We start from the raw sequence: 19007 nt of genomic DNA on the forward strand, positions 1-19007 counted from the left end.
ACTCTGCCAACTGTATATTGTGCTCCGTGTGCACTATACTCCCTTAAAATTACACTGCATGGGTATCCTACAAACGTTACTGTGAGCTAAGTGCATCACTATAAATGGGGATCTTATACATCCTAAACAAATAAAATGACGGTTGTTGCAATATATCTGTCACGCCATATTTGCTAAGCAGTCTTACAAGCGTACTTTTTTTGGAAAAAATACACTTTGGAAAAAAAGATAACAGTAAAGTTAGCCCAATTTTTATTTTTATAAATTGTGAATATTGTGAAAGATAATGTTATGCCAAGTAAATTGATACCCACATTTCACGTTTCAAAATTGCACCTGCCATGGAATGGCGACAAGCTTTTACCTTTAAAAATCTCGATAGGCGACGTTTAAAAAATTCTACAGGTTGCATGTTTTGAGTTACAGAGGAGCTAGAATTATTGCTCTCGCTCTACGAATCGCGGCGACACCTCACATGTGTGATTTGAACCCCGTTTTCATATGCGGGCGCTACTCACATATGCGTTCACTTCTGCATGCAAGCTTACGTTTTATTTTTTATTTTTACACTGTTTTAAAAAAAAAAAAAGAAAAATCGTGTCACTTTTATTTCTATTACAAGGAATGTAAACATCCCTTGTAATAGAAATAAAACATGACAGGACCTCTTAAATATGAGATCTGGGGTCAAAAAGACTTCAGATCTCATATTTACACTAAAATGTAATAATAATAAAAAAATAAGAATAAAAAAAAGTTATAATTTAAAAAAAGAATTTAAAAAATGGCCCTTTAAGAGCTATGGGAGGAAGTGACATTTTGACGTTGCTTCCTCCCTGCAATGGTATGGAGACGGGTGGGGGCCATCTTCCCCTCACTAGTCTCCATAACCAGCAAGGGTGAGGATCCGAACGCCTCCGCCGCTGCTGACGGCTCCGGTAAGTGGTGGAGGGCACCGGAGTGTGACGGGAGGGGTGGGCCTCTCCCACCACCGATAAAAGTGATCTAACGGCGAAGCCGCCGCAGAGACCCCTTTTATCTACAAGCGGACCGCCGGCCGAAGAGGATATCGGGGTTAGGGCAGCTAGCTGCTGCTATAACAACGATATTCCTCTTCAAACTTAAGACATATATCGGCATGCGGCGGTCCATAAGTCAACTTGAAAAATTAAAATTGCAGCACCGTGGTTGTCTGCACAGGTTTGATAGGCTATAGGATGACTGGCTAGCAGTACCAGATCATACACCCATGGATTCAGTAATGTATAGAATAGTGGGTTAAATTGTACCTTATAGTAATCAAGGATGTTGTTGGACCTGTTCACCTGTATTTCTTACCAAATGTTTGCAGCTGTGCGCATTTCCGCCTGTATGGAGCGTGTGTGCCACCGGCATGTCGCTTCTGCTGTAAATGATCACAGCAGATGCCGATCTGCTGGTGCCAGACACTTCATGTCCTCCGACACCCACCAATCATCGGTAAAGAACACAGAAAGGTGATCTGCCTATGTAAACAAGGCAGATCGCCGTTCTGACAGGGGAAGGAATGGATTCTGTGTTCCAGAAAAGCAGGGACTAGAATCCATTTCTTCCCCTAGCAAAAACCCCTCACAGCATACATACTGGTTAGGCACACATTTAAGCCTTTGATCGCCCTGGATGTTTAACTCCTTTCCAGCTAGTTTCATTAGTACAGTGACAGTTCATATTTTTAGCATTGATCACTGTAATTAGTGTCACTGCTTCCCAAAAAGTGTCGGTTAGTTTCTGATTGTCCACCGCAATATTGCAGTCTCGCTATAAGTCACTGATCGCCCCTATTACTAGTGAAAAAAATTAAAAAATAGATAGAAATTCCAGTATATATCCCATAGTTATATATAGCTATAACATTCATCTAAACCAATCAATATACACTTATTGAGATTTATTTTTTTACCAAAAAACATGTAGTAGAATTCATATTGACCTACATTTTTGAAGAATTTTTATTTTTATTTTTTAATGGGTAGGTTTTATGGCAGAAAGTAAAAAATAATGTTTTGCTTTTTCTTCTAAATTTACGTTTTCTTTTTGTTTATAGCGCAAAAAATACAGCAAGATCAAATACCACCAGAAGAAAGCTCTATGGAAAAAAAAATTCATAAATGTTGTTTGGGTAAAGTGTCGCACAACCACGCAATTGTCAGTTAAAGTAACGCAGTGCCGTATCGTAAAAAATGCTCTGGTCAGGAAGTGGGGGGTAACTCTTCCGGAGGTCAAGTGGTTAAAGTGGAAACCATTACATTAATATAACGCAGGTTACTCCTTTTTCAGTCACTGTTCGGCCATGGTGAAAACACATTAGTCTATAAAATATGCTGAGTAATCCCTTTTCCAGGTAAGACTGCACCATGGGAAATCGTGTAACGCAATATCAGTGTAAATTACAGGGCTGACTTGATCATGGACAATGCCTATAAAAAGAATGCAGTGTCCTTGGTGACATTAAAGCAATCTAAGCGTTCAGAAGGCAATAAAAAAAATTGACAGCTACTGCGCCTTATAAAAAAAAAAGTGCTTAGTTTCAATAAGATCAATATTATGAGTATCATCATCATGTATATTGATGGGTAGCATCTGGTACAGTTCACCTCGGTTTTTTATTGCCTGGTCCCACAGAATCTTCTGAATGTCCTCAGTCCAAGCTTCCTTGACATCGGCAGATGGAGCCTGAAAAGTGTAGGTGTCCTCCGATTTCCTCCTCCGAAACCAGATTTCAAAGCAGAGTCCGCTGCCTCCCAATGTGTGAGTTAAGCCGATTTCTGAAGTCTGAGAAAAGTCAAGGATGGAAGATACTGTATATTAAAGTGTTACTAAACCCAGGACTCTGCATTCACTATATCTGGTCTCCCGCAGTACACAGAACATGGAAATGCAATTAGTTTAGTAAATATAAAATGCTAAATACCTTTTCTCATCAGCAGTATGACTTCCACCATTGACCAACCAAGCACTGGTTAAAACTTGTAGGAGGAGTTTTTTGACTATCCAATGAGACTGCAGAACTCCTGACCCTCTGTTTGGACAGTGCTGATTGGCCCTGTGCTGATCTCATGCTCTCTCCCAAGAAAAAAACCCTCTCTAGTAATACACACCAAACTGAGCATGTGCAGCCTGACTCCATAGACTCTGTGTTATCAGGAAATTATCAGGGGACAGCAGAAGAAGGATCTGAGATGACAGCATAATGCAGCCTTTGTACGCAATGTGGAGGATTAACCCTTTAGGTTCAGTACAGTGAGTATAACAAGCATGCTTTACTGCATATAACGGCTGATTTTACTGTTGTGGGTTTAGTAACATTACCACTTGCTGGTGTCGTGTCATATTTTGCTCCCCATCGTACAATGCTCTGGAAGTGACGTTGCGGCCAGAAATTTCGTACTGCGCATGCGCGATGCGTTCCAAACACTTGCGCCATGTGTTCCAAAGGATTTGCGGCAATGCAGTTCAGTGAATCCGTCACATAATATCACGGAAGTGACGTTAAACTTTAGACGGAGTGGAAAAGGGGGTGTAGAACGGCAATGCTGTGAAAAGTTGTTGTGCCACATCCAATATAGAGACTACAAAAATAGGGGAAACCCTGGCGGTGGACTTTAAAGACACGTACGAGCATAGAGTATAGTAAGAAAGGTTTTAATTGCACATGATTTTATATCAATTTAATAAATAAATAAAACCTTTCTTTACTATACTCTTTGCTATACTCTATGCTCTATGCTCATACGTGCCTTTAAAGTCCACCGCCAGGGGTTCCCCTATTTTAGACGGAGCGGAGAGCAGTGGAGAGAGAGTGGGTAACCGTGGCTGGGGGAGGGGATTACCTCCCCTATGTGGATTCGGGGAAGGAATTATCTGACGGTTTCAGTGGTCTGCATTGCCGCAAATCCACACAAATCCACATTCTGTCAGGGGAGAGGAGACAGATCGTGTGTTCCTAGTATATAGGAACAGCGATCAGTCTCCTCCCCCAGTCAGTCCCATCCCCCACAGTTAGAACACACACTGAGGGAACACATTTAATCCCTTGGTCGCCCCCTAGTGTTAACCCCTTCCCTGCCAGTGACATTTACAAAGTAATCAGTGGCTATTTTTAGCTCTGATCGCTGTATAAATGCCAATGGTCCCAAAAAAGTATCAAAAGTGTCCGATCTGTCCGCCGCAATGTCGCAGTCTCAGTAAAAATCACAGATCTCCGCCATTAGAAAAAAAAATGCCATAAATCCCCTATTCTGTAGAGGCTATAACTTTTGCGCAAACGGATCAATATACGATTATTGCGATTTTTTCTGCCAAAAATATGTAGAAGATATATCGGCCTAAACTGATGAAGAATTTTTTTTATTATTATTATTATTATTTGGGATATTTATTATAGCAAAAAGTTAAAAATATTGTGTTTTTTTCCAAATTATCGCTCTTTTTTTGTTTATAGCGCAAAAAATAAAAAACCTGGATATGCTGTCCAGTTCTGGGCACCAGTCCTCAGGAAGGATGTACTGGAAATGGAGCGAGTACAAAGAAGGGCAACAAAGCTAATAAAGGGTCTGGAGGATATTAGTTATGAGGAAAGGTTACGAGCACTGAACTTATTCTCTCTGGAGAAAAGACGCTTGAGAGGGGATATGATTTCAATATACAAATACCGTACTGGTGACCCCACAATAGGGATAAAACTTTTTTGCAAAAGGGAGTTTAACAAGACTCGTGGCCACTCATTAAAATTAGAAGAAAAGAGGTTTAACCTTAACCAGTTGCCGACCAGCGCACGCCGATGTACGTCGGCAGAATGGCACGGGCAGGCAAATGGGCGTACCTGTACGTCCCTTTAAATTTGCCGCCCTGCCAACGGGAGCGCGCCGCCGGGACCCCCGTGAGTCCGGTCGCGGGACCTGTGGACTCGATCGCCGCGGGCATACCCGCGATCATCTCACGGAGCGGCCGAATGAAGAAATGCCGTTGTAAACAGCATTTCTCCATTCTGCCTAGCTACTAGTGACGCTGATCTCTGCTCCATGTGATTGGAGCAGAGATCAGTGTTCACTAAATTAAAGCCCAGCCCCCAACAGTTAGTAACACACCCCTAGGAACACTTAACCCCTACACTGCCACCCACTGGTTAACCCCTTCACTGCCAGTGTCATTTACACAGGAATCACTGCATTTATATAGCACTGATTGAGGTATAAATGACAATGGTCCCAAAAATGTGTCAAAAATGTCCAATATGTCCACCATAATGTCGCAGTCACAATAAAAATCGCTGATCGCCGCCATTACTAGTAAAAAAAAAAAATATTAATAAAAATGCCATAAAACTATCCCCTATTTTGTAAACGCTATAACTTTTGCGCAAACCAATCAATAATCGCTTATTGCGATTTTTTTACCAAAAATATGTAGAAGAATACGTATCGGCCTAAACTGAGGGAAAAAAATGTTTTTTTATATATTTTTGGGGGATATTTATTATAACAAGTAAAAAATAATGCGTTTTTTTCAAAATTGTCCCTCTATTTTTGTTTATAGCGTAAAAAATAAAAACCGCAGAGGTGATCAAATACCACCAAAAGAAAGCTCTATTTGTAGGACAAAAAGGACGTAAATTTTGTTTGGGAGCCATGTCGCAAGACTGCGCAATTGTCAGTTAAAGCGACGCAGTGCCGAATCGCAAAAAGTGGTCTGGTCTTTGACCAGCAAAATGGTCCGGTCTGTAAGTGGTTAAACTACATAGAGGGTTCTTTACTGTAAGAGCGGCAAGGATGTGGAATTCCCTTCCACAGGCGGTGGTCTCAGCGGGGCATATTGATAGTTCCAAGAAACTATTAGATAACCACCTGAACGACAAAACATACAGAGATATACAATGTAATACTGACCTATAATCACACACATAGGTTGGACTTTATGGATTTGTGTCTTTTTTCAACATCACCTACTATGTAACTATGTAAAGCTCTAAAAAGTGATCCACCACAGACGATAAAAGTTGGTGAGGATAGTAGCGGCAGGAATTTGAGATTTTTTCTGCGCTTCTCAGCTGCTTGCTCAAGCTCTCAGTTCCTTCCTGCTAAACCAGCCAAATTTCAATCAAACTAGGCAGACTGGTTGTACTGAAGTCTATCGATCGACTTCAGTACAACCAGCCTGTTTGTTTTGCCGTGCGATCACAGCTGGTGTCTATAGCCACTGGCAGTGATCATTGCATTCTGACGGCTGGAAACCTCCTGCTGTCAGAATAGAATAGCACTGCGGGAGGGATTCCCCCATCAACAAGGGCTGTGATAATGGAGGAATTGAGTAATGTTCTTTCCTTCCACCTGTAGTTGAAGGAAAGAAAATCATATAATGTACGGCCTGCCTTAGAGAATACTCTTATCAATAGCTACAAGAAACCATTGGATTACCTTAAAGGACTGTTTGTACACATAGATTTCCTTTCCCGAGGCGGCTTTTTTTGTTTTACTGAACAGAATCAGGTCTTCAAAGAGGAACACCCTCCTCAGGCACTTTCTCTTCCTGTAGGAGATCACAAACTCCCCTTGGCATAGCAGTCGGCCTTGTTCCTTCAGGTTAACCTATAAAAATAGACGTGAGCGTAACAAAAAAAAACCACAAGGGCATTAAAAAGGGGATAAATATAGTGAAACCAGGTTAAAAAAGTATGTCAGCGTCTTTCACCTGCTCTACTTTGCAAAGAAAAAAAGATAATCTCTGAAATAAAAACCTTTCACAATGATCCTTTCATTGGACCTGAGCATGACACATTAGCATTATTATTATTATTATTCATTTTTTTATACACGATTTATATAGCGTCAAACGTTTACGCAGCGCTTTACAATGTAGAGGGGGGGATGGTACAATACAGAAGGGACAGGAGGGCCCGGCTCGTAGAGCTTACATTCTAAAGGGAGATGGTGGTGGTACAAAAGGTATTAGATGCAGGGAATGATTTGATGGAGGTGGCTCGGGGGCAGTTGTTGGGTGTGGGATAGGCTTCCCTGAATAAGTGGGTTTTCACGGATCTCCTAAAAGTGGGCAGGTTAGGGGCTGATCGGATATACCGGGGCAGGGAGTTCCAGAGGATGGGAGAGGCTCTGGAGAAGTCCTGAAGGCGAGCATGAGAGGAGGTAACAAGGGAGCTAGAAAGCAGGAGGTCCTGGGAGTAGCGCAGGGGGCAATTTGGGCAATATCTGCAGATGAGGTTGGTGATATTGCATTAAGGTAAATCTAGAAATACCATTTCTGGCCTTCTGAAATTGCTAGTTGCCTGGCTGTTATTTTGATCCTCTGGTCTAATACTTCTATGTCATTGACCCCCCAAAAAAGTAAGCAGAGCAGGGAAGTCAGAGAAAAGATGAAAGTTCTTATTTGTTCACTTGTTCTTACTTGTTATTGACTCAAGCCTTAGTTAAAGAGTCACCAAACCCAGGATCCTGCATTCCCTATATCTGCTCTTCCACGGTACACAGAACATGAAAATGCAATCGTTTCAGTAAATATAAAATGCTAAATACCTTTTTTCATCAGCAGTATTAAGCAGTCACTTTTATCAGTGTCCAGCAGACCAAATCTTGTAGGAGGAGTTTTCATTCTACCCTTACTGTCCTATGAGGCTGCAGGACCCCTGACCCTCTGTCCGGACAGTGCTGATTGGCCCTGTGCTGATCACATGCACCCTCCTAAGAAAAAAAAACCTCTCTAGCGATACACACCAAACTGAGCATGTGCAGAGTAACTACAAATGCACTGTCTCATCAGGAGATGGATTGGGGACAGTGGAAGAAGGGGGGATCAGAGAAGACAGGATCAAACAGCCTTTTTACACAAAGCAGAGGATTAACTCCTTAGGTTCCACAGTGAGTATAACAAACCTGCTTTACTGCAAATACAGACTGATTTTACTGTTGTGGGTTTAGTAACACTTTAAAGCCATCGGGGCAGATTGGCAGCCAGGAGTTTAGCATTTCTGAGAGGGCAGTAAAAGGGGTGAATGGTAGGGTTGCCACCTGTCCAGGATTCACCCGGACAGTTTGGGTTTGGAACCATGCGTCCGGGTTTCAGACTGCATGAAACCCGGACACATTATTCAGACTGGACTATGGCTACCCAGCAGGGTTGCTGGCTAGAGTTGTCTAAGCTGAGAGTTACTTTTACATTCTTTCACGCTGCCCGAAGCCAGCACTAACAACCCCCCCAACACACACACAGACGGGAGAGGAGAGAGGGCTCGATCTGCACCTCTCCCCCCCCCCCCCCCACCCACCCTCTACCCCTCTGTGTCTGCCCACACTCCAATCCCGGGCACTGTACTTCAGAAAAGGAAAGTGGGGGCTGGAAACTTGAAGTCCAGTAGCCTCACATACATCTGGATGAGAGGTGCTGAATACCAAGGGGTGAGTGAGCTCACCATCCACCCCAGTCTGTGACTGAAGTCTCCCCCTTCTCTCTCCTGCCTCTGAGAGAGTACACTGAGGTATATCAGGGTTCTCAGAGCACCCCTTACATCAGATTTCCCCTTTACACCAGAGGCCACAGTGTTTCCTCTCCATACATCAGAGTTCTCAGTGTTCCTCCTTAAATCCGGGTTCCCCGAGGATCCCTTATGTCAGAGTCCCCAGAGTTCTCCTTATCATCGGAGTCTGCAGAGTCCCCCCTTACAGTGAAAAGGAACACTACGAGTTCAGATGTTAAAAGGGGAGCTCTGCAGACTCTGATGTAAAGGGGGCCCTTGTTATTAATTACATATCATTAGAAATGTTATTTAATAACAATATATATATATATATATATATATATATATATATAGTTTATAATATTTAAAAAAGAAATTGCTGTGTGCCGCTAAAGTGTTCGGGTTTGACTTGAAGAAAAGGTGGCAACCCTAGTGAGTGGAGAATTTTGACTTGTCAAGCTGCTTAGGTGAAATCTGCATAACAAAACAGAAAATCGAGGATATTTCTCTGCCTGGGAGTCACAGAAGTTAATAGCTGAGTACAGCCATCCATAGGAATCAATGGCTCTATGCAGCTTTACATAGGTATTTGCAGGTTTTTGCGTAAACAAGCATACGCATACGGATGTACGACTCTGGATACAAGCTGTAAGCGTGTGTGGGCCTATGCAAGTATCACCACCCTTTAGAATGTAAGCTCTACGAGCAGGGCCCTCCTGTCCCTTCTGTAGTGTACTGTAATTGTGCTGTCCCCCCTCTACATTGTAAAGCGCTGCGTAAACCGTTGGCGCTATATAAATCCTGAATAATGATATTAATAATCAGCATAAAGCTATATACAGCCATTGAGTTTTATGGGTGGGTGTAGGTCCATATGCATGTTCTGTTTGATACAAGTACTAGTGTATACCTGCACACAGACATAGATTTTTTATGGGTTGCTGTAGGCCCCAGCAGTAGGGAAATACGCCCAAAATTTACATTGCATGGTCCCAGGCACTCATGTTCATGCAAAGGGTGTTTGTGCTTGGGTGTATTAGGGTAGTTTAGTTTATTCTAGTTTCGTTTATTTTATTTATGATCATTAATTATATGCTGATGTTTTTTTTATTTTTGATATGTTCTTAGAAATCCACTAATTAGGGGGTCTAGGTTTATCTTAATTGCTTGCCTTAAGTCATACTGTGCTAATTAGCTGTAAATCCTAATGGCTTATTAAAGCTGAATTCCAGGTAGACAGCAACATCAATGCAGTAATGTATCCTATAAAGAGAACCCGCCACCACTTAGCACGTTCTAAGTTTAAATGACCATTCAATAGTGTACTTTGTCATTTGTAAAAATTGGAATGGAATCTGAATGTCTGATTCCAAGGTTCATTGCCCCTCGTTTCTGCTCCCTCTCCTTCTAGCTTCTTCAGCAGTGACTCCCAGGAGGACAATTGCATAAAAGCTCAGATGAACGGCCCAAGGCACGGCATGGGAACCTGGAGATGTGTGGCAACCAGGGCGGATCAAGGGATAGGCAGAAAAGACGGTCACCTTAGTTAGGCACCTTTGCAGGAGGACCTGAAAATGACAACACCAGACGAATGTCCCTCAACTGGATCGGGAGGACTCAAAAGAGATCTGGGAGAGGTCATTCACACAACTCTTCTCCATTAGGGACTGCCTAATTCAATGTAAAATTGCACAACTTGCTAATTTTACACCACACAAGCTCCATAAGCTTAGCCCAGCAAACTCTTCCTCCTGCTGGCGGTGCGATCACTCTGTGGGGGACTTTTTACATATCTTCTGGATTTGTCCAGCTATCACTCAATATTGGCATAACGTTGTGAATGTTGCCTGCTAAAGAGGAGGGCCGGTTTTAAAAAAAATAAAAATAAAAGTCAGCAGCTGCAAACATTGTAGCTGCTGACTTTTAATAAGCACACTTACCTGTCCAGGGCGCCCGCGATGTCGGCCGCCCGAGGCTGACCCGTCCCTCGGTCTCAGGTCCCGGCGCCGCCATTTTGGCTAAGGGAAACAGGCAGTGGAGCCTTGCGGCTTCACTGGCCGCTTCCTACTGTGCATGCGCGAGTCGCGCAGCGCTTTGTGAATGGGACGCGCTGTGTTCTGGGACACACACAGTTCCCAGAACACAGCACAACCCATTACCCAGAAGACAATGCAACGATGAGAGAAGAAAGAAGATCTCCGCGGAGGAGGAAGAGGCAGATTAGAATGATGTGCCTAGCAACAGGCATTTCTGGTAAGTTAAAAAAAAAAATTCATTTTTTTTTTATGATTTTTTTTCTAATTTTTAATGTATTTTTTTTTCAGGGTGGCCCTCCACTCTTGGTGGAAGGTCTGGTCCTTACTATGTGGAACGGACACTCCTGATCCTCCTACTGTTTTATGCTAGAAAAGCTATTATGTTACATTGGAAAAGGCCCTCTCTTGCCGCTAATAATTTTTGGAAGCACCTTGTGAACTCTACTCTACCTTTCTACCAAGCCACTTACAGTAACAGAAGTTTTTTTTTTTTTTGATCCATGGTGGTGCTTAAAAACCAAAAACAGAAAAACCATTAAGTGAACAGAATACGTGCATGTGAAACACACGCACACTAAAAAGTTCACTTAAGAGTGTGCTTTGTCCACCCCCCCAAAAGGGTATAACCTCTCCCTGATCCCCTGGGGCGCAAGGCTCAGATAGAGTTCCACATGGTCTGTCTAGCCAGAAGGTCTGGCAGACCCCTCTCTTCATGGAGAGCAGAAGCCGACCACCAAGTAGGTTGAGGGGCTCTCCCGCAGATAGAACCCCCAGAGGAGGAAGGAGCCTGAGGGCCACACATCCTCTCCCTGGACTTCAGGGCAAGCCCGAGGACTCACACCCCCAATCCTAGTGCGAAAAAAACACACGCAAAACTGAAAGTGACAAAACAGTGGAGGAAGAATAAATAAGTGGCTGTGCAATGTGCACTGGCCGGGCCCTGAGGACTGGTAACAGAAATTGCCCAGGACTTAACCATAAAAGGATCAGTACAGAAAAAAGTAGTGCTGTGAGTTTGTGCTGGTTCACACCTAGGGCAACCACCCCCCGGGGGCAAAGGCACCGCAGACTCTCTGCCCTTCCAGTCCATGGCCAGACAAGGTAGATCCATTCAAATCAGGAGGAACTGGGCCCATCCATTTTTTCTGGGGGAATTACTCCCATGCCCCAACTGCCTGTGGAAGCCCCGGTTTCTGTTCCAGCAGGTATCAGCCTTCAGAACCCCCATCACTCCTGCAGTGGTACTATAGAGCCAATCATCCCCATCATAAGGCAGGAAAAATGGCATAGTACCCATACTGGTCACTGATAAGAACAGATACTACAATTAATCTTAGCCAAAAAGCCAGGAAACAATACACTTACAGTAACAGAAGCAGTGGTGGCTGATGCTAACATTTTTTTTTGGGGGGGGGGGGGCAGCAAACAACCCCCCCCCCCCCAGGTCTGCAATAATCCCTCCAGGGTCACAGTGGCTTCCCCGGCATCTCCTCCCGGCTAACCCAGTCTTCTTTAGATCTGCCTCCTGTGCTGATTGGCTGGGATAAGAAGCCGGAAATCGATAGTGAATATTGATTCGCTAGTGTCACAAGAAGTTGTCCAAAAAAATTCACTAAGCTGTGGGCAGGCTGGCTTGAGGATCCCTCTATGGCTACAGCCCCTAAAGTTCAATTACAACTTTAGTTGTGGTTGAGTTAACACTTGATACAACTTCACAATCCAAATACTCCTGCAGACTATTCCTCCAGCCTGAGGTCAGTATTACGGTACAGACATCACTTATGGAGCTGGAGGATGTACCAATAGATTACGAGTGCAGTGACCTCACCACACTTGTGCTGTCCCTCTGCTGCAGTGGCTGATGGGATTTGTAGTCTCTCCATTCACAGATATCTGTAAATGGAAAAGGTGGCTGTACATGCACAAGTTTACCAACTTTAAATTAATGGCATTTAAAGTGTTACTAAACCCAGGACCCTGCATTCACTCTATCTGGTCTCCCACAGTACAAAGAATATGGACATGCAATAGCTTTAGTACATATAAACTACTAGACAGCTTTTATCATCAGCAGTATATAGCAGTCTAGTGACTTCTATCAGTACCTGGTTAAGCTTGTAGGAGGAGTTTTCATACTGCACTGAGCTGTCCCATCAGGATCGAGGACCCCTGACCCTCTGTCTGAAAAGTGCTGATCACATGCACTCTCAAAAGAAAAAAAAAACTCTCTAGCAATAAACACCAAACTGAGCATGTGCAGCCTGACTCCACTAACTCTGTCATACATACAGGACCAAACACCTTTTTTACACAATGCAGGGGATTAACCCCTTTGGTTCCACAGTGAGTATAACAAGCATGCTTTACTGCATATACACCATGATTTTACTGTTGTAAACCCAGTAACACTTTAAGATGGCCATACAATATACAATTTTCTTTAGATTCACCTTTACCTATGTAGTGCAAGGGCCTGCCTGATTGCAAACAAATTGAAAGTTTTTAGGTTGGACCTCATATTATATGGTTTTGGTAAATCTAATGCGGCGTACACACGACCTTCGGCGGAGTTCCGATGGACTTTCCGAATGAACGGACTTGGCCACACACAATCACACCAAAGTCTGACGGATTCGAACACGATGATGTACGACCAGACTAGAATATAGAAGTTCATAGCCAGTAGCCAATAGCTGCCCTCGCATCCGTTTTTTTTTTCTGTTGGACTAGCACGAACGGATTTCTCGGTCCGGCGGAGTTCCAGTGGGAAAATTTAAAACATGTTCTATTTCTAAAGTCCGCCGGATTTTTGGCAAGCAAAGGTCCGATGGAGCCCACATACGTTCGAATTGTCCGATGGACTCGTTCCGTCGGACCTTTGCTGTCAAAAAGTCTGGTCGTGTGTACGCGGCATAAAGGAAAATTGTACAAGAGGGATTGTATAATGTATGGCCAGCCTAGGCAGAAGCCTGCTGGGATTCAGGTAAGTCTGAGGGGGGTATAGGTTTAGGGTTGGGGGGGCTGGGGAATGGCACCATGTTACTTAGTAAATATGGGTGTAGCATGAAACATGTTGTGAAAGGTGGAATTAGCCTTTAACGCTGCGAACATGCTTACAGTAGCAGGGAGCAGAGTGGGTGCAATGATGACTCATTAGCATGCTGCTGTCCTTTCATTGTCCAATCAGCAGGCTGAAGAGGTTGTGCCCTGGACTGAGATGAACTGCTTAAAGCGGTTGTATAGTCTTTTTTATAACTTTTATTTTAAAAAAATCTCCTAAACCTGTACGGTTTAGGAGATATTCCTCTCGCATTGCGCCGCTGACTGCAGCGGCGCATGCGCACAGGGGATTCTCAGCTGAAAGTCCTGCAGACGCCAGACCCTGCCGGAAAGAAATCTCCCGCGCGCATGCCTCACAGCACCGGAGCCGCAATACCCGGAAGACACGCCGAGGGAACATGTCAGCTCCCTCTGCATGGATTGGGGGAGATGTCGGGGCTTCGTTCTAAGGTAAGTATTTCATAATGAGCTAGTATGCGGTGCATACTAGCTCATTATGACTTTTCCCTTGCAGGGCTGAAAAAGAAAAAAAAACGCCAGTGGGTTTACTCCTGCTTTAACTGCAGTGAAGGTCCAGGACCTGGCTTGGCTGTCTTGCATAGGTGTATAAAACTCGACTAAAGGGAATGACATTTTTTTTTCTGAGACGGTTCCCATCTTTCCACTGTGTATTCAACTATTTTCCTGGAATTCAGCTTTTAGTTTTTAAATATTAATAAATTCTAAAGCCAGAAACCTGCACTTGGGAGATCATTGCACAGGGCCGGTCTGGCGGTATGTTACGCGCAAAGAGGTCACTTCACGCTACGTCTATTCAACCGGTGAAGATGCTGATGTTGGGTTTTCGATGACAGGTGACATGAAAGCGGTGACAGGAAATACATCCAGGACAGGTGTCCTATTCTTGCAGCATGTGGTTGTGCTTGTCAGGGGACAGGATAATCTCAGAGCTGTTTGTACTAACATCACTAGCCTGGTTACCCCCTGTTGACCCCTGTTGTTCCGCTCTCCTCGCCTGGGATTTGTCCATATTGTAAATGATGCTCTTCTCCAGCAGCTTCTAGATAATTCTGTACTCTGTCTCTGTCCCCATGTGATATCTTCGCTGTGCCCCAGTCCATTCCTGCGTGTATGTGATTAATCTCACTCCTCCTCTTGTCTCCCTCTGCTGCGTTCCGAGCAGTTACTCTTGCTGCTCAATATGTCTCGCTCTCCCTTATGTCCCCTCTCGCGCACTGGTAATCCACTTTACCTCTAATAGCCATAAATGCTTTGATGCTGCTGATATTACATCTTCCTCGCTACATTTCACTGGGAATTTAAAACCTGTCTGTCACCTATCTGCTTCCATCTTTCAAGGGGATGGAAGGAGCAGATCCTATGTAACCTTCTACTCAAAGATGTCAATTATCTATTGAGACAATCAGGCTTATTTTCCCGCGTACTGCAACGGAGCGGCCCTCTTGCACGAAATCACGTACAGGTACGTGATTTTGTGAACAGGGTCTTGGGCACACGCGACCCGCTCCCACTGTGATTGGACACAGCGAGAGCCTATCAGCGTTTCTGGCAGACGCGATATCCGCCTGGGACCCGCCGATTGTTCTCTGGAGAGGCAGAACAAGCGGTCTGCCTATGTAGCCAAAGCAGATCATCGTTCTGTGAGAGCGGAAGATGGAGATTTTATGTTTCTACTAAGCAGAAAAACAGATCTCTGTCTACCTCCAGGTACAGCATCCCCCCCACAGTTAGAAAGCAACCCCTAGGGACGCTCTAGACCCTTTGATCACCCCGATGTTAACCCCTTCCCTGCCAGTGTTATTAGTACAGTAATAGTGTGTATTTTTTTAGCACTGATTACTGTATTATGCCCTGTACACACAGTCGGAATTTCCGACGGAAAATGTGCGGTCGGATCGCGTTGTCAGAAAATCCGATCGTGTGTGGGCTCCAGCGGACTTTTTCCATCGGAAGTTCAGACACACAAAGTTTGAGTGCAGGATCTTAAATTTTCCGAAAACAAAATCGGATCGTTTAAATTCTGATCGTTTGTAGACAATTCCGATGGACAAAGTGCCACTCATGCTCAGAATAAATTAAGAGACCACAGCTATTGGCTACTGGCCCATTTATAGTGCTGACGTGTTGTGCGTCACCTCGATAGGAATGATCAGATTTCCCGACAACTTTGTTCGGCCGTGTGTATGCAAGACAAGTTTGGCACAAAATCAGTTGGAAAAAAAATTGATGGATTTTGTTGTCATGTGTATGGGGAATTATTGTCACTGGTCCCCAAAAAGTGTCAAACGTGTCAGTTAGGTGTCCGATTTGTTTGGTGAGACATTCGTGCCTTGGAATTAAATTAACCTGTATATATGGGCCGCTGCTATCCAAAATTATCCCCGCAGAGGTAGGGTAAATGAATGAAAGTAAATGAAACAGTGCTTGCTTCTCCTATGGAATTAAGGGTATGACCTGATACTAAATATTAAAGAAGTGGATCCTTATACCAACTAAATAGTTGTGTATCAATAGATTAAACTGAATAATAAGGTGACAATATTACCTCATATTTTACAGTGCATAAATTGACAAACTTAAAAATTAATAAATAATAATATATTAATAATAATAAATAATAAAGTGACCAGGGCTGGACTGGGAATAAAATCCAGCCCTGTAAAAAATTTCATACCAGCCCTATAGCATTATTAAAGCGCAACATAATAACGTCATTATTTTCTTGTTCATAAAAGGGAAAACCATAAATTTTAAAGCACATTTGAAGAGTGTATTACATATAGATTAGACAGATATATATATATATATTATATATATATATATATATATATATATATATATATATATATATATATATATATATATATATATAAAAGCAAATTCCAGTTAAAAGTGGTCAATGATCAAGGGGGACCCCAGGAATTCAAAACATGGGGGGGGTCACCTTCCGCAGAAAGAATACACTAAGGTAAGGAGGGGTGGGTTACTGATATATTTATATCAGTGCCCCCTTACATTATCGTATTTACTCCCCTCTTACATGAGTGACCCCCTCAGACTGGCCTAGCGCGCTATCACTGACCTCCTCTCAGGTACACCATGCAGGGCTCAGTCAGTCGGCTCCAGCTCGGCAGCTCAGTGGTTTTATCCTATAGTGTCCTCTCCACAGTCCACACATGTCTGACTTCTCCCATGACCCCCATCCCGACGGTGCTCCCACTCTTGACTCCTCTCCAGACTCCCTCAGAGACTGCAGACATGATACAGGAGCTCAATGCAGCCTCATCAGTGCCAACAAAATGCAGCCTCACTGTGCCCATCAATGCAGCCTCACTGTGCCCGTCAATGCAGCCTCACTGTGCCCATCAATGCAGCCTCACTGTGCCCACCAATACAGCATCACTGTGCCCATCAAATGCAGCTTTACTGTGCCGTGAATGCAGTTTCACTGTGCCCATGAATGCGGCCTCACTGTGCCCACCATTGCAGCCTCACTGTGCCCATTATTTCAGCCTCACTGTGCTCATCATTGCAGTCTCACTGTGCTCATCAATGCAGCCTCACTGTGCCCATCAATGCAGCCTCACTGTACCCATCAATGCAGCCTCACTGTGCCCATCAATGCAGCATCACTGTGCCCATCAAATGCAGCTTTACTGTGCCGTGAATGCAGTCTCACTGTGCCCATGAATGCAGCATCACTGTGCCCACGAATGCAGCATCACTGTGCCCACAAATTCAGCCTCACTGTGCCCATCATTACAGCCCCTCCTGTGCCCCATGTCCCTGTCTGCAGTCTCTGTCTGTGGGAAGGTGTGTTGTTGATGCTCGGTACGGTGCCAGCTGGATATCCATGATGGCCAGCAGCAGGCAGGGTCTGTTCTTGTTTTGGATGGGGATGGTGCTCCTTCCAGAGGATCTGTTTGCTGTGAGATGGCGTGGTCTCTGGCCACCTGCATCTTCAACCGTCCTCATTTTCCGGCTCCAGTCAGCCTGTCCTCTGGTCCTAGGGAAGTGGAGAGCACTGGGTGGGAGCTGGAGAGAAGGGGGAGCAGAGAGTACTGGCGGGGTTGGAGAGCACATTGGTGGGGGCAAAGAGCAGGGGGAGCGGGGATCACAGGGGTGGGGAGTGGAGAGCACTGGGGAGGACTTGAAAGCACTGGGGGGGGGCAAAAAGAACAGAGGTGGAGAGCACGGGAGGCTGAGAGCACTGGGAGGGGGTCTAAGAGTGTGGGGTGGCAAAGAGCACTGGGGGGGGGCAGAAAAACAGGGGTGGAGAGCATGCAGGCTGGAGAGCACTGGGGGGTACAAAGAGCAGGGGGGATTGGAGAGCAATGGGGGGGAGCTTGAGAGCACCAGTGGGGGCCAGAAAAAACAGGGGTGGAAAGCACGGGGGACTGGAGAGCACTATGGGGGGCGGAGAGCACTGGTGGGGTTGGAGAGCAGATGGGTGGGTGCAAAATGCAAGGGGGAGTGGAGAGTACAGGGGTGGGGAGCGGAGAGTGCTGGGGGGAGCTTAAGAGTACTGGAGGGCGAGCTGGAAAGCACAGGGGTGGAGAGCACGGGGGGCAGAGAGCACGGGGGGAGGGGGCTGGAGAGCGATGGGTGAAGCTTGAGAGCACCGGGGAGCCAGAAAGAACAGGAGTGAGGAGAATGGGGGGGTGGAGACCACTGGGTGGGGGCTGGAGAGTGATAGGGAGAGCTGGAGAGCATTGGGGGGGGGAGAAAGAACAGGGGTGGACAGCACTGGGATGGTGGCTAGAGGAGGATGGGGAGAGCTGGAGAGTGGGGGGGAGGGCAGAAAGAACAGGTGTGGAGAGAACTGTGGCAGGGCTGGAGACTGTGGTGGGGGAGGAGCGCACTGGGGGGAGGAGCACAAGGAGAACTGGGGGGGCAGTAAATTAAGTTGGATAGGAGGATCGGCAGGGGAGCTGTCTATAGAGGAAATTAGCTTTCTATATTCCTCCATGCAGCTGCTGAAATCTTGATTCTCCTCCTCTCCCTCCTGCAAGCATTCAGCGGCTGCATGGAGGAATATAGAAAGCTAATTTCCTCTATAGGCAGCCCCTCTGCAGATCCTCCAATCCAGGCACACAGGGCGGGCTGTACATCTCCCCCTGTGGATCACGGAGCTGTGTCTGTGTTCGGCAGCGGCGCTGTAACACAGTCACGCCCCTAGACTGGCTTGTGGAATAGGCGGAACACTGATTTTATCTACTATCACACAAGCCGGTCTAGGGGGTGGGTCAGTGTTACGGCGCCGCCGCCACCAAACACAGACACAGCTCCATGATCCACAGGAAAGAGGAGCACTGCAGCCGTAACTCAAAGTGGCCACAGGGCAGGAGGCCTACCGGGAAATCTCCCAGTATCCTGGTAGGCCAGTC

The 19007-nt window shown here is 45.1% G+C and overlaps 1 protein-coding gene across 3 annotated transcripts in view; it reads right to left on the reverse strand.

Annotated features, from left to right (window-relative positions):
* KIAA1755 (KIAA1755 ortholog) overlaps positions 1-19007 on the reverse strand; it is a 133891-nt gene that overhangs the window by 17028 nt on the left and 97856 nt on the right. For all 3 annotated transcript variants that reach the window (XM_077459049.1, XM_077459048.1, XM_077459050.1), the window contains exons 17-18: positions 6453-6623; positions 2634-2811 (exon numbers count right to left, since the gene is read on the reverse strand). In XM_077459049.1, the coding sequence (XP_077315175.1) occupies positions 2634-2811; positions 6453-6623 (349 nt within the window). The remainder of the gene's footprint in view (positions 1-2633; positions 2812-6452; positions 6624-19007) is intronic.

Source organism: Lithobates pipiens, unplaced genomic scaffold, assembly GCF_037356315.1.
Source record: "Lithobates pipiens isolate NorthernLeopardFrog02 unplaced genomic scaffold, aLitPip1_a1.2 Scaffold_28, whole genome shotgun sequence".
NCBI classification, from domain to species: domain Eukaryota; kingdom Metazoa; phylum Chordata; class Amphibia; order Anura; family Ranidae; genus Lithobates; species Lithobates pipiens.